The sequence below is a fragment of the Loxodonta africana genome, chromosome 12 (genome assembly GCF_030014295.1).
Source record: "Loxodonta africana isolate mLoxAfr1 chromosome 12, mLoxAfr1.hap2, whole genome shotgun sequence".
In the NCBI taxonomy this organism is placed as follows: domain Eukaryota; kingdom Metazoa; phylum Chordata; class Mammalia; order Proboscidea; family Elephantidae; genus Loxodonta; species Loxodonta africana.
This window is the reverse complement of record NC_087353.1, coordinates 55,302,086-55,323,756: the sequence shown is the minus strand read 5'-3', so window position 1 is coordinate 55,323,756 and position 21,671 is coordinate 55,302,086. Positions and strand designations below refer to the sequence as shown.

At 57.2% G+C, this 21,671-nt stretch overlaps 2 protein-coding genes across 2 annotated transcripts; one reads left to right on the top strand and one right to left on the bottom strand.

Moving 5' to 3' along the window:
- The first annotated feature begins 3,250 nt into the window (after nt 1-3,250).
- ZNF598 (zinc finger protein 598, E3 ubiquitin ligase) lies at nt 3,251-12,583 on the top strand. The gene is made up of 12 exons (XM_023557299.2): nt 3,251-3,447; nt 7,034-7,146; nt 7,689-7,818; nt 8,180-8,391; nt 8,492-8,709; nt 9,093-9,210; nt 9,600-9,784; nt 9,951-10,035; nt 10,156-10,883; nt 11,203-11,347; nt 11,440-11,590; nt 11,679-12,583. The coding sequence occupies exons 1-12, from the start codon at nt 3,340-3,342 to the stop codon at nt 12,030-12,032; spliced, it is 2,547 nt and encodes an 848-aa protein (XP_023413067.2). The 5' UTR covers nt 3,251-3,339; the 3' UTR covers nt 12,033-12,583.
- Nucleotides 12,584-14,429: 1,846 nt separating this feature from the next.
- On the bottom strand, nt 14,430-19,314 carry SYNGR3 (synaptogyrin 3). Its single transcript, XM_064295368.1, has 4 exons — nt 19,185-19,314; nt 17,116-17,353; nt 16,564-16,706; nt 14,430-16,492 (listed from the first exon to the last, which is right to left on the bottom strand). Exons 1-4 carry the CDS (start codon nt 19,281-19,283, stop codon nt 16,283-16,285), a joined length of 690 nt encoding a protein of 229 aa, XP_064151438.1. The 5' UTR covers nt 19,284-19,314; the 3' UTR covers nt 14,430-16,282.
- Nucleotides 19,315-21,671: the final 2,357 nt, after the last annotated feature.

Below are 21,671 nucleotides of genomic sequence, written 5' to 3'. Positions count from 1 at the left end.
GGGGAATGCCAGGAAAGCCACCCCCAACGTGTTGCCCCAAGGCCCCTTGTCCTCGAGAGCCGCCTGGAGTGCACGGTGGGTGGGCGGCGCTGCAGGACATGGGCAAGAGTCAGACGGCCACACTGGGTCCCCTGGCGCTGCCCCCCCCAGCTAAATGGGACGGGGACGCTCCAGGAACCCCAAGGATGGCAATCGCGGTCGAGGAGGATCTAGGGCACCCCTTGGAGGTGGACCAGTAAGCTTCTTCAGGTGAAAGACCCATCAGTATGAAAACTAATAAATTGATAGTGTGTATGGAAACCCTGGTGGCATAGTGGTTAAGTGCTACGGCTGCTAACCAAAAGGTCAGCAGTTTGAATCCGCCAGGTGCTCCTTGGAAACTCTATGGGGCAGTTCTACTCTGTCCTATAGGGTCGCTGTGAATCGGAATCGACTCGACGGCAGTGGGTTTGGTTTTGGTTTCTTGGTGGTCCATGCTGTAATGGAAGTCTCTACCGGTGTTAGAAGCAAGTGGCAGCAAGGATTAATCTCCAAAACGCAATGTTGGGCAAAGAAAAAAAAACTGCAGAATGGTAGGTCCAGTATGCTACCATTTTCTAAAGTTTTAAATACCAGCATTACACTCCTCAACCGGTTTATAAAGTAGCCCTGGTGGCACAGTGGTTAAGCGCTCAGCTGCTAACTGAAAGGTTGGCAGTTCCAACCCACAGCCACACTGCATGAGAAAGATGTGGCAGTCTGGTTCCGTAAAGATTACAGGTTTGGAAACCCTGTGGGGCAGTTCTACTCCGTTCTATGGGGTTTCCCTGAGTCAGAATCGACTTGACAGCACACAACAACAGCAATTTGTTCATGGCTGTTGTGAGGGAGTAAACATACCAAGGCACAAGGGAAGGCGCAAGGCCACATTTGGGACATAGGAGCCGAAAAAGAGGCTGTCGGTGCACCTGTTGGGCGGGGTGTGGGTGCCACAGAAGGTGGGGAGGGATGAAAGCCCAGGGGCTGGTTTAGGGGAGGAAAGCACAGAATAGTTTGGGTGTTCCTAGGGGCTCCCAGTTCTGGGTGCAGAGGGGAATGGGGTCTGTGCCCTGCCCAGCCCTAATCCTAGGGACCCCAGTGACAAAGGCCTCTTGGTCCCTCCTAGCCAGAACCCTCCCAGTGTAACTGATCCATCACCTTAGATCAGTTTCTCAAACTTGGCACTATTGATATTTTGGGCCAAGTACTTCTCTATTGTAGGAGGATGTTTTATGCACCCTACCCATTTGTGGTAGGCAGAATAATGTTCCCCCAAAGATGTCCATGGCCTAATCCTTGGAAACTGTGAATATGTTATATTTCATGGAAGGGGAAATTAAGGTTGTATATGGAATTAACGTTGCCAATCAGTCTATTACCAAGCCCTGGTGGTACAGTTGTTAAGCGCTTAGCTGCTAACCGAAAGGTCAGTGGTTCGAACCCACCAGCTGCTCTGAAGGAGAAAGACGTGGGTTTTTGGTTTTAATCAGTTGACTTTAATATATGGAGATTACCCACCCACCATTATCCTGTATTAATCTGTTTGGGCCTATTATCACAAAATCAAACAAAACCCATTGCCATTGAGTATTTAACCACTGCTCCAACAGGGCTTCTCTATATAATCACAAATCAAAACCCAAACCCATTGCTGTTGAGTGGATTCCAACTCATAGGCGACCCTATCGGACAGAGTAGAACTATCCCATAGGGTTTCCAAGGAGTAGCTGATGGATTTGAGCTGCTGACCTTTTGATTAGCAGCTGATCTCTTAACCACTGCACCCCCAACATCCATATAATCTCAGGGGTTCCTTAAATGTACAAGAGGAACTCAGAGTCGGAGAAGGAAAAGTAAGACGGAAGTCGAAACCAGACTGATTCGATTGCTGGCTTTAAAGATGAAAGAGATTATCTATGAGCCCTGGTGGTGCAATGGTTAAGCACCTGGCTGCTAACTGAAACTTCAGCAATTTGAACCCACCAGTGGTTCCTCAGGAGAAAAGACCTGGCAATCTGCTCCCCTGAAGATTAAACCAAACCTGTTGCCATTGAGTTGATTCCGACTCACCTGCTCCCCTAAAGATTAAGCCAAACTCGTTGCCATCTTTTGTTTCTGACTCATAGCCTACCCTATAGAGTAGAACTGCCTCACGTGATTTCCAAGGAGCACCTGATGGAGTTGACTGCCAACCTTTTGGTTAGCATCTGTAGCTCTTAACCACTACACCACCAGGGTTTCTCTCTGAAGATTACAGCCTTGGAAATCCTATGGGTTCTACTCTGTCCTACAAACTTGCTCTGAGTCTGAATTGACTCAATGCAATGGGTTTTATTTCTTCATTTATCCATTTTAGGCAACATCAAGAAGATGAAACTTTGGCTCTCTCGCACCCCAATCGCCCTTATTCTCCCTCCATCCTCCTGATATGATTTCATCATACTTTTTTGGCTGAATTGACAGTGCTTACATTATGATGATGGAAACCCTGGTGGCGTAGTAGTTAAGTGGTACGGCCGCTAACCAAAAGGTCTGCAGTTTGACTCTACCAGGCGCTCCTTGGAAACCTTATGGGGTAGTTCTACTCTGTCCTATAGGGTCGCTATGAGTCGGAATCGACTTGATGGCAATGTGGTTTTTTACATTATGATGGCTACGTGCTCATTGTTCTCTGCTGAACCAAGTAGTGTACTCTGATTATATTTCCGTTTCCATTAAGGGCTGTCTTATCATTTTCCTTCGTCAGTTTTTCCATGTATTTTGCAATTTTCTCCCAAATACTCCAAGAGATACGTCAACCTCTTTACAGCATTGGGACATACACTCAAACATTATAGCTTATTTATCTAAAATTGAACCGGGTGTGCGGTGTTTCATCCGGCAACCCAAGCCCCTGAAGCCCTGGGGTGAAGCCCAGGGAGGGGCTGGCCGGTCGCAGAAAGGGACCGGGGCGAGAGCCGTCCGAGACGGCAGACCTGGCAGCTCAGGCGTAGCCAGACCTCTGAGAGTTCGGCTCATGATAGAGAGCCACGTACTGTGCACGCCACTCCAGCCCCCATCTCGCTGGGGACAGTGGTCGCTGCGCGCACTTCCGCCGGGCGCGGCCGTTGCTGGGCGGGGCGGTGACGTCGCCCCGGAAGGGGCGGGCCCGCCGTGAGACAGGCCGCGCTGCGCTGCGCCGCGCCGGCCGGGAGGGGGGCCGAAGCACGGGCCATGGAGGCGGTGGCGGGCGTAGAGGGGCGGCGCGGGACCCCGGAGGCGGCTGCGGCGCCCGAACGGGGCGGCGGGAGCTGCGTGCTGTGCTGCGGTGATCTGGAGGTCATGGCCCTGGGCCGCTGCGACCACCCGGTGTGCTACCGCTGCTCCACCAAGATGCGGGTGCTGTGCGAGCAGCGCTACTGCGCCGTGTGCCGCGAGGAGCTGCGCCAGGTGCGGCGGGCCGCGCGGCCGTGGTTCCGGGGGGCGCGGCAATGGGGCGGCCGGAAAGGAACTTTGCCTTCTTGGTGGCCGGCCGCGGGCCTGGCGGCGCCGACTTCCAAAAGGGAGGCCTGGCGGGGCCACCCGGGGCGTGGTCCTGACGCTGGGGCCGGGCTACAGGAGGTGGCCGAGCTGGGTCGAGGAGGGCTCGGTCCCTGTGGGGACGGAGCCTGGGGACTGTACCCCTCTGCCTTGGGAATTCCTGCCGGGCCACTGGAAGGGGCATGATCCAAGCAGGAATTCTGTGACCTGCTCGCCTTAAGGAAGGAGTTCCATCCTTAGGGGTCTCCACTGAGGCGGAGGGGACAGGGTGAGGGGGCAGCGCCTGAGGTAGTCTGTCCTAGAAAAAGGGGGGTCAAGCTGTGGACAGCTCCCGCCTGTTTCTGGGCCCCACTGGGTGACCCGAGCCAATTTCTGTGATGGCTGTTTCCTCTGTTGAGTGGGGGTGACCCTCAGACATGCCCACCAGAGCAGGTTTCAGAACGAGGAGGAGGTTTTTGTCTGCTCTGGTGCCTGGCGGGTGGAGAGCAGTGTTAGGAAGTTTTTTTTATCCTGTTCATCACCACTTCAAACTTCAGGGCTCAGTTCTAGACGAGAGGGGAAAAGTTTCTGACTTTGCCGGACTTGTAAGTCCTGGGAGGGTCAGAGAGGGCCATGGAGCATCCCCCTACCCTTGCCACCCAGCAATGCCAGCTGCTGGCCAGGAGCACCAGGTCTGAACTCCTGGGTTTGGCATCCTTGGAGATCTGTTTGCTCCCAGTGTTGTGAAATCCCCTTGGTTCGTTCATGGAAAACCGCTCCGGCTGACATCTGCCAGGGAAACTGCCTTTCCTTTTCCTAGACATGACACAGACGTGGCATGTTGAGGAATAGGCAGCTTCTTCGTTTTTAAGAAAGTACACATTTGCTAAAGGAGCCAAAGAGACACTGCAGACCCATGAACGGTTCTTGGGCTCCTACTCTTTGCTCAGGAGACAAAGAACTTGAGGAACTGCCAGTCTGCAGTGTGGTGAAGGGAGATGGGCCTGAACCCGAGCGACTGGAGTACAGGGAGAGTTGGGGGCGCCCCGGCTCTGTGGCTTACTCAGAGGGCACTTCCCAGCTTTGAGAGAGCCTGCAGGGATGGCCAGTCTTGTATGGCATGAGGAACTCACAAAAGGCCAGGTATCCTCTCGCACCGCACCTATGATTTCCTTCCAGGAGCCTGGGGGCACCGTGGAGGTCTTTACACATTGCAGTCCAGCCCTAGGCACTTACCTGTGTGTGGCCAGCCTCTGGCCTCTCTCACTCCCTGTGGCCCCAGCTCCCCATCCCACACATGCACATCCCCAGCTCTGTGGCAAGGAGGTGTGGATGTGAGCTGGCCAGGGTGTGGTTTGGCACTGGTGCACCACCAAGCGTGGGCCTCCTCCCCACAGGACAGGCCAGGAAGTTTGCCTCCAGCTCTCTCCCTCTCCTTTCCTGCCTTCTCTCCCACTCTTGAACTTGCAGCTTTGCCTGCCCTCACCTGCCATTTCCGTTGCTGAGTCTGCACTATCCTCTGAATCTGTCCTGGAGTCCCAGGCTCAGGCAACCCCGCCACCCCAGACCTCTGTCCTGCCTTAGCGGACTAAGCCTTTGCAAAACCTGGGAAAGAAGCCTACTGGGATGCTGTGGCAAAGAGGCAAGCTTCAGGGGTGGTTAGCTCAGGATACCTTCACCTGTGCTGGTCTGTGGAGGGTGTGGACCCAGTAAGCCCTGCACCCAAGAGCCTGGTCCATCTAGCTTGCCTGGCAGGGTGGGGGTCGAGGCAGCGGCACTGTCCGTGTGGCTGTCGAGGTGGGCACAGCTGATGAAGTCTTGTTCCCTTTTCTCTGGCACATTTTTCCCACAGATGATGGTGATGTTGCAGGGGCCCGACTGGGCTGCCATACAAAGTGTTAGGTGTCTGAGCTGGGAGGTCCCCAAGTGCAGCCTTGGCCCCTTTCGCAAGCAGGGTAGTGGATGTGTGGGCTGAAGGCCTGCCCATCGTGCCCCCAGGCCAAGCCTGTTTTTCCCATGGTGAATGCCTCCGCCCTGCTACCACGGTCCTGCCCACCCACTCCCAGTGCCTGAACTTTCTGGGGGGTCTTCTGTCCCTTGGAGCACCCTCGAGGGCTCCACCCCACAGTGTCCTATCTCCACAGAGGGCCCTACCAGTCCTCACTGCCCTCACCCCAATTCTCCTGCTCATTCAGCACTATCAAGTGCCCGCCAGAGTGGGGCAAGGGTGGCAAGGCCCCCAGCAGAGCCTGCAGGTGGGTCCCTGTGGCACCATGGGCTCCTCACCTGGTGGCTGCTGGTGTCACTGTGCGCCAGCACCTGCTGGCAGGTGGGGCACCGGCAGCAGTTGAGAGGCCGCAACGAGTAGCTCAAGGCAGACATTGGTGCTGGTGGCAGGTTCTTCCGGAAGACAGGCGTTCCTGTGCAGGGAATCTGCTAGGCTGGAGGCTTTTGGCAGCCTCAAGACATTCCTCTGAATGTTTGTCTACCGCTGGCAGGCACAGAGGTTCAGAATCTGCTGCCTGTGTGGCTTGAGTTGCTGAGGTGGGGACTTGGCTCCACGATTCGCCAGTTCCCTGAGGAGTCTTGTGCATGCCTGGCGGCTGTGAGTGCCTGCTGGATGTTAGGGCTGGTCTGCCAGGAGTAGGAGTGGGTCTGTGCCCAGAAGGCGCCATCAGCGTGTAGGGAGCAGGACCAGGCAGGAACTTGCTCGGGAAGGCTGATCCTGTGTATGGGGTTGGTGTGGAGTGGGCAGAGAGGAAGAAAGCCAGGGGAGGGGATTGGAGGGGTCCATGTGAGCAGGCCCTCAGTGACCCAGTGGAGCTGTGACTCCTATTTGAAGACACATCACGGGAACGGTGGCTACAATGTGGTGTCCACTGGGCACAGTGCAGGGGGACGTGGAGATGGGCAGGGTGCTCGCTGCACCAGCTCCCTAGGCACAACAGGGGGGATAGGCCTGTGGGGCCTGCTCACCCAGCCCTGGCTCCCATTGCGCCCCTCCATGGTGTGGCTAGGTGTGCCCTCTCCCCTTGGGTCCTGGGAGATGGGAGTCCTGGGGTCCTCTCGTCCAAGGACCTGACATTGGCAGAGGGGCTGTCCTGCTGGCTGTCCCTGGCCAGTCCTGGGCCTTCTCAGATGCTTGGGTCATTACAACCCCCGCGTCCCCTGCGGCTGAGCCCAACAAAAAAGGGAGAGTCCTGCCATAGCCTTTTCTGAGGAGAGGATTCGGTGCTCTTGGAGAGCCTGCGTGTGTTCTGGCACAGCCTCCAAGCTGACCAGGCTGGGGTGACAGTGGATGGAAAGGAGGAGGTGGATGGGTGCATTGTCGTGGGCAGGGGCACAACGAGAGCCAGAGAATGCTGCCTGCTAGTGACCTTATTACCAGAAGATGCTGCCTGCCAGTGACCTGCCGTGGGCTCCCAGGAGGTCCCTAGCTCCAGGCACCCTTCACTCCCGTGCGGTGACAGCCAGCCTTTCTGCTCAGCTTCTGTATCTCTGGACATCTTCTGCCTAGGTGGTCTTTGGGAAGAAGCTTCCGGCTTTCACCACAATCCCCATCCACCAGCTGCAGCATGAGAAGAAATATGACATCTATTTTGCTGACAGAAAGGTGTTTGCGTTATACAGGTGAGGGGGAGACACCTTCCCTGGGGCCCCACAGGTCTGTGCCACCTGCATCCTGGTGGTGCTTGGTGGCTGTCACCCCATGCTTCTCATAGCCCCAGATGGGGGCGAAGCACGGAAGGTCAGGGTTCCACCCTGGGCTTTCTCAGATGGCTGTGTGACTTTGGTAGGTCACTGTCCTTCCTGGCCTTCAATTTCCTCATTTGTAAGTGGGGGTGCTCATAGTATTCTCACGGGGTAGTAGGAAGGTGATGCAGATGACCTGGGAAGCCCTCTGCGTGGTACATGGTATCTGCCTTTGGGCTCTCTGAGAGTCTCAAGCGAGTGCAGGCCAGGCTCCAGGTGCAGCGCCCTCCTGGCCCATGGTGGAAGCACCCTGTGAAGGGCATGGCTGTCATAGCCAGGCTGGGGCTTTGACCTCTGGCCTTGGTGGTGGTGGGGCTCAGCCATGTTCTCTGCAGCGCTGGGGTCAGACTCCTGGACCATGGGCCCAGTACCGTCTGGCACATGGTTGGGAGCTGAAACGGTGGCCCTCATGTCCCCAGGCAGCTGCTGCAGCACGAGTGCCCACAGTGCCCCACGCTGCCGCCCTTCGGCCTCTTCGGCGACCTGGAGCAGCACATGCGGAGGCAGCATGAACTCTTCTGCTGTAAGCTGTGCCTCAAGCACCTCAAGGTGGGCCTGCTGTCCTCGCTTCCCGGGCCCCAGGGAGAGGGTGGTGGATCCCTGTTGCAGGGACAGGGTCGAGATGATCCTGAGGTCAGGCAGGGGTAGGGACTTGTCCGCTTGCTGGCCCCCAGGCGCCCAGCCTCTCACCTCACACATCCTAGGGTAGGTGCCCTCATTCTGAGCTCCTCTCCAACACTGCCAGGCAGGGCTCCCAGGGCACATGGCCGGCCAGGCTCTGGTGTTGAGGACTCGGGGCTGGTGTCATCTGGCTCACCTTTGCTGTCCGCCTGTGGCTTCTTGATGCTGGGCTGCTGGAGGGGTAGGAGGCCTGGGGAGTCCCTTGCGAGCCCAAGCCTCTTCTCTGCAGATCTTCACATATGAGCGCAAATGGTACTCACGCAAGGACCTGGCACGGCACCGCATGCAGGGAGACCCGGATGACACGTCGCACCGTGGGCACCCGCTCTGCAAGTTCTGTGACGAGCGCTATCTGGACAATGACGAGCTGCTCAAGCACCTGCGGCGTGACCACTACTTCTGCCACTTCTGCGACGCCGATGGCGCTCAGGACTACTACAGGTTGGGGAGGGGAAGGCCCCAGAGTGGGTGGGGCAGAGGCACGTATTCGCCTGCTCAGTGCGTGGAGAGGCACCCCTACCGATCTCCACCTGCCCGCCAGTGACTACGCATACCTACGAGAGCACTTCCGGGAGAAGCACTTCCTGTGTGAGGAGGGCCGCTGCAGCATGGAGCAGTTCACCCACGCCTTCCGCACTGAGATTGACCTCAAGGCCCACCGGACCGCCTGCCACAGCCGCAGTCGTGCCGAGGCCCGCCAGAACCGCCAGATCGACCTGCAGTTTAGCTACACTCCCCGTCACCTGCGCCGGGGTGAGGGTGAGCAGGTCCTACTTCGGCTGAGCAGGGTCCTAGATGGGGTGGGGTAGCTGGATCCCTGCTCTGAAGGCTTTGGACCATGCCTGTCCAGATCAGCTGCCTCCTTGAAGCAGGCCAGAGAAAGGCACTGACTATTCTGCATGTCCTTACCTACTGTGGGCTCTGGGAGGGTTAGTCTCTGGGGCCCCTGGGGTTCTCCCCAGGTCAGAAGGCATTGATTTGAGTGCCTGCTGTGTGCAGGCCCTAGGCAGGGGGCCCTGCGTGGAGTCCCCTTTCCACGGGCTTATGTGCTGTGGGGGTGCCTTTTCAGTCTGACCTGGGGGCAGCTGGGAGGGACCTGCTGCCTGCAGTCCAGGTGGTGATGGGCCGTGTGCTGGTCACAGGGGTTATCGGTGGTGAGAACTATGAGGAGGTGGACAGGTATAACCGCCAGGGCCGACTGGGGCAGGCCGGAATACGCGGAGCCCAACAGAGCCGCCGTGGAAGCTGGAGGTACAAGAGGTGGGAGGCTTTCTTGACACCGATCTTCTCCCATCACCAGCACATTGAGGCGATGGCTGTGGCTGCATCTGGCAGCCAGGCTGGGGACTGTCATTGGGTCTGGGGCACCTTGGCCTGGTTTCAGGGCTTTCTCCTCATTCTCTGCGTAGTATTCACAGAGACAGTAGGATCCTACCCACAAAGCTAGGCAGCCTCGCGGGGGTGGGTGGGTGAGAGGGGCCTGGTCACGGGGGATTTGCTCCAATTGTGCTGTGAAGCACTGGCACAGAGGGCCTGTGCCCAGGCTGTCCCTGCTACCCAGCAGGCTCGGGGGATCAGACCCCAGATGCAGCCCAAAGTGCTAGGTTTAGGCCTCACCTCACCCAGGCTGAAGGTGTCCCCGTCTCCAGGGAGGAAGAGGACCGGGATGTGGCAGCAGCCATCCGGGCCTCAGTGGCCACGCAGCAGCAAGAAGAGAGGCGCAGGAGTGAGGACTGCAAGGAGGGCAGCCGGGCCAAGGAGGAGGTGGTGGCACAGGTGTCCGAGGAGCCCCATGGTGTCCGGCACCCACCCTGCACTCAGGGTGAAGGTCCAGGTGACTGGCCTCTGGGGATCTGCAGGGAATCTGAGGTGGGAGGTGCCCCCTGACCAGCATGGTACCCTGATGCCGTGGCCTCATGAGGGCAATGAGGGCCCCAAGTGCCTGCTCACGCATGTCCATGTCCCACCTCAACCCTAACGTGGGATCTTCTTTCTCACAGGCTCCAAGGAAGCCTCAACAAATGGTCCCATGAGTCAAGAGGCCTTTCCCCCCTCGAGCCCAGCTGTGGGGGTCCCACCTCCAAGGTGTGTGTGTGTGTGCGCGTATGCGCATGCTTGGCCTAGGGTTGGGCGAAGCGCCCTGGGAGGGTGGATGAGGGTAGGCAGGCCTGTGAGACACTGACTGGCTCTCCTTCTCTGGCTCAGCATCCTGCCGCCTGTGCCAAAGCTCAAGGACGAGGACTTCCCCAGCCTGTCTGCTTGCTCTGCGCCAGCCACCCCTGCCTCTGCAGGGCTGGCACTCCCATATCCAGTTCCTGCCAGGGGCAGGGGCACTTTCCAGGAGGAAGACTTCCCTGCCCTGGTGTCCTCGGCATCCCGGCCCAGCACTGCCCCCACTAGCATCATCTCCGCTTGGTACAGCAGCAAGAAGGTGATGCAGTCTTCCTCGGGGGTCCAGGCTGCTGGTGGGGGCCAGTCCACCAGAAAAGCTGGGAAGGGGAGTGGCAAGGGCAGCCGGAAGGAGGAAGAGGCGGCCCCGTGGGAGTTGTACAGCTTGCCCTCCACTGCCCCCACCTCCTCCCTGCAGGCACTAGCCTCCTCCCAGGCCATCACCAAGGGCAGCCGCAAGAAGAAAGTTGGCTCTGAGAAGCCCAGGGCCACGCCACCTCCACCCCTTGACCACACCCCAAAAGCCCCTGATAAAGATGGGCTGCCTGGGGCTGAAGAGGTCCCCACCATCCCCACTGGCAGAGCCGAGGGACCAGCTGCCGTCATCATCAATGGACACGCTGAGGGACCAGCCCTGGCATGCGGTGCCCCTAAGGAGCCCCCCAGGCTCCCATGGTCCCTGGGGCCCCTGCCCTGCCCCACACTCCAGGAAGACTTCCCAGCGCTCGGTGGCCCTTGCCCACCCAGGATGCCGCCTCCCCCAGGTATGTTTGCTGGGGGGCATCTGCCAGGAAGGAAGGAGCCCTTGCCAGATGGGCAGGGCTGAGTGAGTGATGTCAGCATATGTGGTGGTCCTAGTGGCCTCAGAAGACTACGGTGCCCTCTGTGAGCCCCTGACCTTGGGCAGCACCTCCTGGTGGGTGCTGTGAGAGTTAATGCAGTGGCTCGGAGCAGGGCTGACACAGTGAGCGCAGCCTGTGTGCTGGCTCTTGTCACTGGCAGGCCCAGGCAGCAGGGGATGGGCCCTGGCTGTACTTGGTCTGCCACGGTCATGTTTTGCGTCTCGCTGTGCTGCCCTCACAGGGTTCAACACTGTGGTGCTGCTGAAGGGTGCAACGCCCCCGCCCCCACCAGGGCTGGTGCCCCCTGTGAGCAAGCCACCCCCCGGCTTCTCTGGCCTCTTCCCCAGCCCCCAGCCTTCCTGCGTGCCCAACACCACCACAAAAGCGTAAGTGCGGCTAGGCTGCCTAGCCAAGAGTTCCCTCGCCTTGGGCCACCCTGAAGGCTAAGCTGCCATGTCCTCCTCCCCTCCTGACCCAGGCCCAGGCTGAGTCCCCCGCCCCGGGCCTACCTGGTCCCTGAGAACTTCCGGGAGAGGAACCTGAAGCTGATCCAGTCCATCAAGGACTTCCTGCAGAGCAATGAGGCCCACTTCAGCAAGTTCAAGAGTCACTCGGGGGAGTTCAGACAGGTGAGGAGTATGGCAGGGCAGGGGCCCAGCCTGACTTTGCTTGGGTTAGGCCTGAATGTGCTGTGATGGTCTACCTCTCTGCTGGCAGGGTGTGATCTCCGCGGCCCAGTATTACAAGAGCTGCCGGGACCTGCTTGGGGAGAGCTTCCAGAAGATCTTCAATGAGCTGCTGGTGCTCCTGCCCGACACAGCCAAGCAGCAGGAGCTGCTGTTGGCACATGCAGACTTCCACAGCCACGAGAAGCCTCCAGGCACCAAGTCAAAGAAAAGCAAAAAGAGCGCATGGCAGGCCAGCACCCAGACGGCAGGCCTGGACTGCTGCGTGTGCCCCACCTGCCAGCAGGTGCTGGCACACGGTGACGTCAGCAGCCACCAGGCGCTGCATGCCGCCCGGGACGATGACTTCCCCTCCCTGCAGGCCATCGCCAGGGTCATCACGTAGCGTCTGCCAGTGCGGGCAGGAGCTGCTGCACCCATGAGCCTCCCCTCGTCTTCCTCCCTCCCCTTGGGCTGCAGGCAGCCAGGTGAGGCTGCCCACTCAGGCCCTTTGGCCACCAGGGAGGCCCCCTGCCCCACTGGCAAGAGGTCACACAGGAGTTCCACCTGGTTTCCTCTTGGACAGGGCAGACCCTTGTCTCAGCAGCAGATCGGTCTTGGTTTGTATTCTCTTGATTTTGGAAGGTGCCAGGGAGGGAAGGGCCAGGATGCTGGAGCCTGTCCTTGCTGTCCCAGCGGCCTTGGCGGCCCACGCTGGGCTCTCCGGAGTTGTGGGCTGTAGCACCTATGGCCCCCCAGAGCCAGAAGCTGCAGATGCTGGAGCCAGATGTTGAGTGTGTTGTGTAAACAGTTGGCTGTTTCATGGTTCAAGAATGTTCAGGATCAAAAGCAGACGCAAAATCGTGCTACTTGAAATCAAATCTTTATGAGACAAGCTGAATTTAGGATCTCAAATTGCCTCTGACCTTTTATAAGACAGTTTATCATCAAATAAATTTATTTTGCAATATGGCAGTTAGCTGGTGTCCTAGCTTCTCTGCCATCCAAGCGTGCCCACAGCCACGGGGTGTGCTCAGATCCTCCAGGTGCTATGTTTGGCTCAGGTGGTTGCCATGTGCACAGGGGAGGAGGGAGGCCTGGGGAGAGCCAGGGCCCTGCTCTGCTGGGTTTGCTCCCAGCAAGAGGCAGCCAGGTCGAGGACCCAATTTTTGGGGCCTGGCCATACCCAAACCTTCCAGGAATAGACACACTGGAAAAAACTCTAAATACATAGCCAAGTCCAAATAAGGAGGAAATGCCCTCCAATCAGAAGAAATGGAGATGTCATCTTAAAAGAAGCAGAAGAACGCCGTGTTGATGAAGGCGCCAAGGCTAGTGGCCTGCAGAGGGACCGGGCCAGAGCCACACTGCATGGTACTGCCCACTTGGAGCTGAGGACTTAGTGCTGCCTGCCTGCCCAAGGCCAGGACTTGAGCAGTGTCCCTTGGGGGATGGCCATGCTCATGGCAGATGCCCTCCTTGCAGTGAACCCTGAAGTCCCTGAGCAAGACCAGTCCCCAGAAGAACAGAGCAATTTGGGAAAGAAAACATCTCTGTAAAGATATTAAAATGCTTATTCTTAAAAAAGGAACAAGAGCCATGATAATAATAGGCAATGCTTAAGTGGCACTTGCTGTGTGCCAAAAGCTATTGCAGGCTGCACATGCATTTGCTCATTTCATCTGCACCTCTACACTTGTGATTGGAGCTACTGTTGTCCTCCTTTTACAGAAGGGGAACCTGGGACACAGGTTAACAGACTTGCCTCAAGATGAGCAAGCTAAAAAATGGCAAAGCAAGCATCCCAGCTCCGTACACTGTTCCTCACTAAGCCAGGAGGTTATGAAAAAGAACCAATTAGAACCTTAGCAATGAAAAAGTCATTGGAATAAAAATCCCAATAGATGGGTTCAAAAGCCAACATGCCCAAGCTGGATGGATCTCTCCAGGATGTAACACACAGAGACAGATAGGCAATAGAAAGGGGGAGTGACCGTGAGTGACTCAGAGCCTCATGGTCCACCTGATGGGAGGCCCAGGAGTAGAAGGTGGTTAGAATTGGCTGTATGGAGAGACCCTGACTGTGCTTTTCCCAGCACTGAAGATTAAAAAAAGGCAATCAAGCGCTAAGCATGATAAATTCTTTTTTAATCCACAAATAAACTCCTTGCCGTCAAGTTGATTCTAACTCATAGTGACTCTATGGGACAGTAGAATTGCCCCATAGGGTTTCCAAGGAGCCGCTGGTGGATTTGAACTGCTGACCTTGACTGCACCACCAAGGCTCCAATCCACATACAAACAGAAAAATCTCCAAAATTATTACCAAAGAGAATAGTTAACTTACAAAGATTTCTCTTGTTCCCAAACAGTCACAGGAAATACGCAGCCAAGCCGGGTAAATAGAGGCCTAATTTTCTGGCCAAAACCTGAGATATCCTGTTGAATCAATTCCAACTCATAGCGACCCTACAGGACAGAACAGAACTCCCCCGTAGGGATTCCAAGGAGTGGCTAGTGGATTTGAATTCCTGACCTTTTGGTTAGCAGCTGAGCTCTTAACCACTGTGCCACCAGGTCTCCATTCTCTGGCCAGGGGGCTGAAAAGGGAAGCCCATGGCCCCATAAAGTTATGAATTCCTGGGTTCACCCCCAAGACTGGCCACTGGGTGGCGCACGTGCAGGCCACCTCTGAACACAATGCAAAGGCCAACAGAGCTGACATTCCAATCCCAACCCACAGAAGACTGGCAGAAACCAGTGGCCTGAAACCAATCAGGTCTCAAAAAAAACCAAACCATTGCCATCAGTCAGTGCCGACTCATAGGGACCCTATAGGACAGAGTAGAACTGCCCCACTGGGTTAAGAAATCTTTATGCAAGCCAACTGCCACATCTTTCTCCCACACAGCGCTGGTGGGTTCAAACAGCCAACCTTTTGGTTAGCAGCCAACCACTTAACCACTGTGCCACCAGGGACCCTTAACCTGCTAGAACAAAAATACCAACACTTTCCATGGGATTCAAACCTGAGTCTCAGAATAATTGTCCAAACGGACAAGACACAATCCAAATTAACTCAGCATACAAAGAACCAGGAAAATCTCAATTCATGTGCAAAAAGACAAGCAATGGATGTCAAAGCCTAGATGACACACATGCTGGATACGACACTGAAGCACTCCTGCTACTGTAAATTGGAAAACATAAGCGGAGTTCTCCCAGGCATTCTAGGTAGACTGCTCTGAGTGGCAGACCAATGTGATGTGTGGTTGGGGGGCCCATGAACCTGCAACCTATCCTGACTGTTCTCTTTGGGGCCCCCAGAACCTGTGGGTCCAGCTGGCATACCTCCCTGCCCCCTGCCCAGGTTCTGCCTCTCAGGCCCCACCTCCTGGCACAAGGCAGGCAGTGCCAGAAATGATTCTAGGAGCATCCAGGACACGATAAACTCATTTCCAGTCTTTATTGTAAAGAAGGCGCAGTTGGGACTCTTGGGACACTGAAAATACACAATCATGGATTGTTCTTTCAGAAGTGGCAGGAGAAAGATCTATATATACAAAAATTGTAAACATGTTCACTGAAGTAACCACACGATTGGTCTATGCTACGACATACAGGGCTGTCACTCCACCACAACTCTGGATGGAGGTGTCTATCTGCAGGAATGAAAGGTGGCAACCGCATTTGATATCAAGATAATGTGAAAAGCCAGCTTCAAGCAATGCATGAGTAGTCAGCTACATGTGAGGAGCCCTAGCCTCAGGCTGGGCCTCAGAAAAGGGGTGCAGATGGGGGTCCAGGAAGCCAGGAAAATACATTTGCATGGAACAGTTGTCTCCATGGGCACGATGGGTGGATGGAACCTGTAGGCCCCCGTCCACGGGACAGGCTTGTATTGCCAGGCACCCACATGTTCTGCGCCTTCCTTGGGGTGGGGCAGGGTTGGTAGGCATCTGGTGCCTTCTTGGCCAGAACTGCCCATACCCGAGCAGGGGCCTGGGCCGAGGCAGGTAGGGGCTGGGCCAGGGGCCACAGACGAGGGGCGGATTGTGGGGAACTAAGAGGGAAAACCTGAAGACCTGACCACAATCACAACATCAACAGGGCTGGGGCTGCTCTAGTGAGTCTGTGCGACTAAACGGAAGGGCGCTCTGGACAGAGCCTGCTGCCCTACTGGATAAACCACCACTACAGGAACAAGGACAGGCATGGCCCACAGGGATGGTGATGTTGACCACAGTCCCAGGACTACGCGATGGGGATGGGGGTGTCTCTGCCCCTGGTTGCAGCAGCCCCTGTCACTACTGTGGAAGGCAGCTGGACCCCTGGCCCTGGGGTGGGCAGATGAGCCTTAGCCTGGCTGGCCCAGGAGGGGAGTGGGCCCCAAGCCTGCCCCCTTCAGGGTGGAAGACATGCACCCTGGGCCTCCTGACCTTATCAGGACCCAAGTCCAGGGTCAGGGGATGAGGCAACTTGGTGGAGGAGGGAGAAGGACAGCCCAGGGGCCATCTCCTCCTGGCCCAAGTCAGCCCACACTGGCCACCTTCTGTCCCTGGCACTGGGCCAGGAGGATCCGAGGGAAGTCCCAGGAGGCCTTTGGGCCTGCGTTGGTGGGGCACCCTTTGCGCCCTGGTCTGCATCCACCATCCACTAGTAGGTGGGCACCTGGTATCCTTTGGGGTTGGGGTCCAGGGTCTCGGTGAAGGGCGGGCTCTGGTAGGTCTCGGTGCCCTCCACGCCGCTCCCCACCGGGTAGCCAGGGTAGGCCTGGCCCGCCCCCGCGCCCAGTGGCTCGGCGGCGAAGAGAGACATGTCGGTGCCCAGGCGGAACCGCTGCAGGGCCTTCACGGTGAGCGCCACCTGAAGGGGAGCCCGCGGTCAGCCGACACGGGGGAGGCCAACCGCCCTTCCGCCCGCGGCTGCGCACTCACCCAGCTGAGGATGGAGAAAAAGCTGAAGGCGATAGCAGCCCGGGCCGCGTCCCCTGCCTGCGCCGTGCCCGGCCCGGGCGCCGTGCGCTGCCACTGGTTGGTGAGGAAACAGAAGCCCACAAACCACAGGAAGGACCAGAGCCCTACAGCCGGCGGGGCAGCGCGAGTCAGCACGCCAGAGACCCTCGGAGGAACCTTCGCGCCAAGCGCCAGTGGTGCGGGGCCGCCCCCGCCCCGCCCCCGCCCCGCCCCCGCCCCCTCAAGCTCAGCTCCGGCAGCCTAGCCCCTGAGGAGACTTCTGACCGCACGGCAGGCCCCTCCCCACCGGGCCTCGCTCTGACCCCGCCCGCCCGAGAAGCCCCCCTAGTTCTCGGAACCAGGCTCCGCCTTCCCCGGCCTCACCTTCCCTCTGCCCCCGCCCCTCCTTTCGGCTCCGCACACTGAAGGAGCCCAGCTGTGTTCCCGCACCAGGCCCGCCCCTCTGGCCCCGCCCACTAGGGAACCCCAGCGGAGTTCCGGCACCAGGCCCCGCCCCCCTCCGGCCCCTACCACCTGAGAAACCGAGGTCTAGCAGCACTGCGCGGCGCCGGTCGCGGACGCTGCTGATCTGCTGGAAGCGCACGTCGAGCAATAGGAAGGCGGCGCAGGCGAGAAAGGCGCCTAGGCCAAGCGCGACACCGAAGCGGCAGGCGCCCGCGTTCCCGTTGAAGATACAGCGCAGCTCGGGACCGCTGTCGGTGTTCACGTAGCCTTCGTTGACAATGGCCCCGAAGACTGCGATGGAGAACACCTGCAGGCGGGGGGCGCTCAGGGGCCCTGTGGCGTCCGTCCACTGCTTCCCCACACCCCAGTGCGAGGCCTCACCGGGAGCTGTCCTGGTTTCCCCTGCAGCATGGGCCCATCTCTGAGTGGGGGTCTTCGGGCACCCTCCCTTGCCCACTCCTCACACACTTAATAATTACTGACAACATACAGCATTTACTATGCCCCAGAGACTGAGCTAAAACCTCTCCTTTTCATGCTTTCGCTCATTGAATCCTCCGCCAAACAGCGAGGGCGTAGTTCTTATCCCCTTTGTTGTTGTTGGGTGCAGTCGAGTCGGTCGACTCATAGCGACCCTTTGTACAACATAAGAGGAAATTGGGGCTCCAATAGGTGAAATGACTTGTCCAGGGTCTCCAGCTAAGTGCTGAGGCTGAGGGTCAACCTAGTCTTCCACACCACGTGTCATCCCCAGGGCCCATGGAGAGTGGGGAACAGGATCTGTGATCCCCAGACTGGAGCCCAGGGCGCGTGGGGGAGGCAAGTGTGGACCCCAGAGAGAATGGTAGGGATGAGGCTTAAGAAGAGAAGAGGATGGGCTGGGGGAGAGGGGGCAGCAAGGGAAGGGACAGGAACAGCTGCATAGAGCTGACCACGAGGTCCTGCATGGAACCTGGCCTTAGTACTTGCAGCTGTGTGGCACGCCAAATGGAAGTAGCCCGCACAGCTCGGGGAATGGTAGGGACAGTGTCCTGCATGTGGTACTGAGGAAGGAAGGCCCCCCCACATTACCAGGACTGATTATTAATACTGAGGAAGGAAGGCCCCCCGCCACATGACCAGGACTGATTATTAAAACTACCCATAAAGATTTGGGTTCAAAAGGCCACCACTGACCCAGTCTGGGATTCGGTCAAACCTCAGCACCCTGTGCCCACGAGGATGGGCAGGCAGGTACGAACAGGGACCATGGTCATTTTAAACCAAATACTGCTTTTTTAGTTCTGTGTTTCGAACAAAAGACCTCCAGTTTAAACCAGTTCCAAGAAACCAAGCCCCCATTTACCAAGGGGGAAACCGAGGTAAGGGGCATGGTGTCCTCCCAGAGAGGTCCACAAGTTGGGTCCTGCTTTCTGGTCTGGTCAGTCACTGCACGCCGAAGGCCCAGGCCCCCTGCCCCACCCTAGGCTCATGCCCTGCTGCAAGGCTGGCCTTGAGGTGCGGCTGGCACCAGTACACGCTTTGGCCCACTGGACGCTGTAACAGGCCCAGTAGTGGGCAACCCCCCAACTCCTCTGCCTGACGGGGTAGGAAGAAGGGGCAAGCCACCTAACCTAGGGTTGTTCCTTCCACACCACCTCCAGGAAGTTCTCCCAGTGCAGAGCCCCTTTGGCTGCCCCACCCTGAGGGAACTCCAGAGCCCCGCCAACTCACAGCTGTACCGGGGGCCCGAGAAGGGCCAGCTTCCTCTCAAGGAGCTCAGAGTATGTGTTTGTGCCTGGTGGGTCGGGGGAGGCCCTGTCAGATCCCTCTCGGCTCCCGTAGCCCCTTGTCGCCTGGGGCTGACGCCAAAGCCACTTGGTGTTTCCCACCCCCACTGTGTGTCCGTGTCCAGGTCGTGAGGACAGGAAAAAAGGAGCGGGGGCTGAGGAAGGAGAATTGGAGGGGAGGGGGAGGTCGGCGGTGACCTCTCAAGGTCCCAGGCATTCCCCGCCGACCCCTGCCCCGCCTGCAGGTGGGCGCGCACAGCCCGGTGACGTCACCCCAACCTGCGGCCAGTCGGGGTAGGGACCAGGGCGAGGTTGAAGATTGGGATGAGGGCGGAGGTAGGTGCGGGCCCGTGGGCCAAGGCTACTCACCCAGGACGCCACCCGCAGCAGGGTCTGGGGCCTCTGCGCGAAGCTCACGACGTCCAGGGCTGCCCCCGCGCGGCTGGCGCCGAACGAGGTACCCTCCATGGCCGGCCGGGCCTGGCGGCGCGCCCGTGGAGCCCTCTGTCCGTCTGTCCGTCCGCCCGGCCCCGCCTCAGGTCGCTGGGACTGCTGTTGATGCTGCTGGTGCTGCTGCAGCCGCCGCTTCCCGGGAGCGCGCTCTGGCCGGGCGGGGGCGCGAGCCCGAGGCCCATGCGCGAGCCCGCACAGCCCTCGTCCCGCCCACCACCCCCTGTGGCGTGACGGCGACCCTGAGAAGGAAACCATCCTTGGGGAAGCCCAACCGTCACTGCCTCCTTGGAGGAAGCCAAACGGTCTCCATGGAGTGGGGCAAGGGTCTGGACTCCGCACAGGGAAATTCAGGTCAGCCTGCTGTAGCCTGGCAATGGACAGGCACCCTTGACACCGCTTCTCTGAGCATGCCCCTTGAAGAATGTGCAAAGGGGTCACCAAGGACTCCAGCGTCTTCCCTGTCCCACCAAACCAAAAAACAACCAAACCCGTTTTTATGGAGTTGATTCAGACTCTTAGCGACCCTATAGGACAGAGTAGAACTGCCCCATAGGGTTTCCAAGGAGCGGCTGGTGTATTTGAACTGCCGACCTTTTCGTTAGTGCATGGGTAGAAGAGGGGCTGGGGGGGGGGTACCACAAGTTGCCCTATGGCACAGGTGCTCTGAGCCAGGGGACGGGGGGACCTGCCCAGCCCTCTGGGGACCCATCAGTTCTGGTCTGCAACTCCTCCCTTCGCCTAGCTGGGCCCTGGCGGGTGGAGCAAGGTAGGCTGTGGACAGGTGTAGCCAGGGGTGCTGCCACTGCAACACCAGCCAGACTAACATCAAGTCCTTACACTATGCACCAATTCCTGTCCCCCTCCCCCTCAATTCATTTCCCCTTTTACTTGATCAAGTAAACATACTGCACTTTCTCCTACCTTAAAAATAACACTGCTCTTGGTACCACTTCCTCTGCTGTCCCATCACTGCTTCCTAGAACAGCAAAGCTCAAGCTGCTGACCTGTGCCTCCCGGGCCCACTGAGGCCGGTATCATGGGCTCCCACTCCAACCCCACCAGTCCTACTCTCCTCAAACTGCCAAGCCCAGGGTTACTGGTTGCCCCTCTCAGTTATCTAGTGCAGCTGCAACAGAAATAACCACAAGTGGATGGCTTTAACAAATGGAAGTTTATTCTCTCACAGTTCAGGAGGCTAAAAAAAAAAAAAAAAAAAACCCAGTGCCATCAAGTTGATTCTGACTCATAGGGACCCTATAGGCCAGAGTAGAACTGCCCCACAGAGTTTCCAAGGAAATTAGGAGGCTAGAAGTCCAAATTCAGGGCGTCAGCTCCAGGGAAGGGCTTTTTCTCTCAACTCTGGGGGAAGATCCTTGTCATCAATCTTCCCCTGGACTAGGAGCTTCTCAGCGCACCCTGGGTTCAAAGAATGGGTTATTCTCCCAGCTCTTGTTTCTTGATGGTATGAGGTCCCCCACTCTCTCTGCTCCCTTCCCTTTTCTTATCTTTTGTAAGATAAAAGGTGATGCAAACCACACCCTAGGGAAACTCCCTAGGGTGTGGTCTAGGATGTGACCTGAGTGAAGGTGTTACATCCCACCCTAATCCTCTTTTAACAATCTAATGTTGCCTCCCCCCACGTGCCTGTCAGTTTGTCATACTGTGGGGGCTTGCATGTTGCTGTGATGCTGGAAGCTATGCCACCAGTATTCAGATACCAGCAGGGTCACCCATGGAAGACAGATTTCAGCTCAGCTTCCAGACTAAGACTAGGAAAAAGGACCTGGCAGTCTACTTCTGAAAATCAGCAGAACATTGTCTGATATAGTGCTGGAAGATGAGCCCCCCAGGTTGGAAAGCACTCAAGAGATGACTGGCAAAGAGCTGCCTCTTCAAAGTAGAGTCGACCTTAATGACGTGGATGGAGCAAAGCTTTCGGGACCTTCATTTGCTGATGTGGCACGACTCAAAATGTGCAGAAACAGCTGCAAACATCCATTAATAATCGGAACCTGAAATGTACGAAGTATGAATCCAGGAAAATTGGAAATCATCAAAAATGAAATGGAACGCATAAACATCGATATCCTAGGCATTAGTGAGCTGAAATGGACTGCTATTGGCCATTTTGAATCGGACAATCATATAGTCTACTATGCTGGGAATGCCAACTTGAAGATGAATGGTGTTGCATTCATCATCAAAAAGAACGTTTCAAGATCTATCCTGAAGTACAACACCGTCAGTGATAGGATAATATCTATACACCTACAAGGAAGACCAGTTAATATGACTATTATTCAAATTTATGCACCAACCACTGGGGCCAAAGATGAAGAAATAGAAGATTTTTATCAGCTGCTGCAGTCTGAAATTGATCAAGCATGCAATCAAGATGCATTG

Bases quoted from the DNA above. Each gene is read 5' to 3' on its own strand.
- SYNGR3 (XM_064295368.1), bottom strand. From the start codon at position 19,283: ATGGAGGGTACCTCGTTCGGCGCCAGCCGCGCGGGGGCAGCCCTGGAC. The intron at 17,354-19,184 runs GTGAGTAGCCTT...CCCCGCCTGCAG, and splicing joins TGCTGCGGGTGGCGTCCTGG to GTGTTCTCCATCGCAGTCTT. The intron at 16,707-17,115 runs GTGGTAGGGGCC...CGCCGGCTGTAG, and splicing joins GCTAGACCTCGGTTTCTCAG to GGCTCTGGTCCTTCCTGTGG.
- ZNF598 (XM_023557299.2), top strand. From the start codon at position 3,340: ATGGCCCTGGGCCGCTGCGACCACCCGGTGTGCTACCGCTGCTCCACC. The intron at 9,211-9,599 runs GTGGGAGGCTTT...CCCCGTCTCCAG, and splicing joins GGAAGCTGGAGGTACAAGAG to GGAGGAAGAGGACCGGGATG. The intron at 11,348-11,439 runs GTAAGTGCGGCT...CTCCTGACCCAG, and splicing joins CCCAACACCACCACAAAAGC to GCCCAGGCTGAGTCCCCCGC.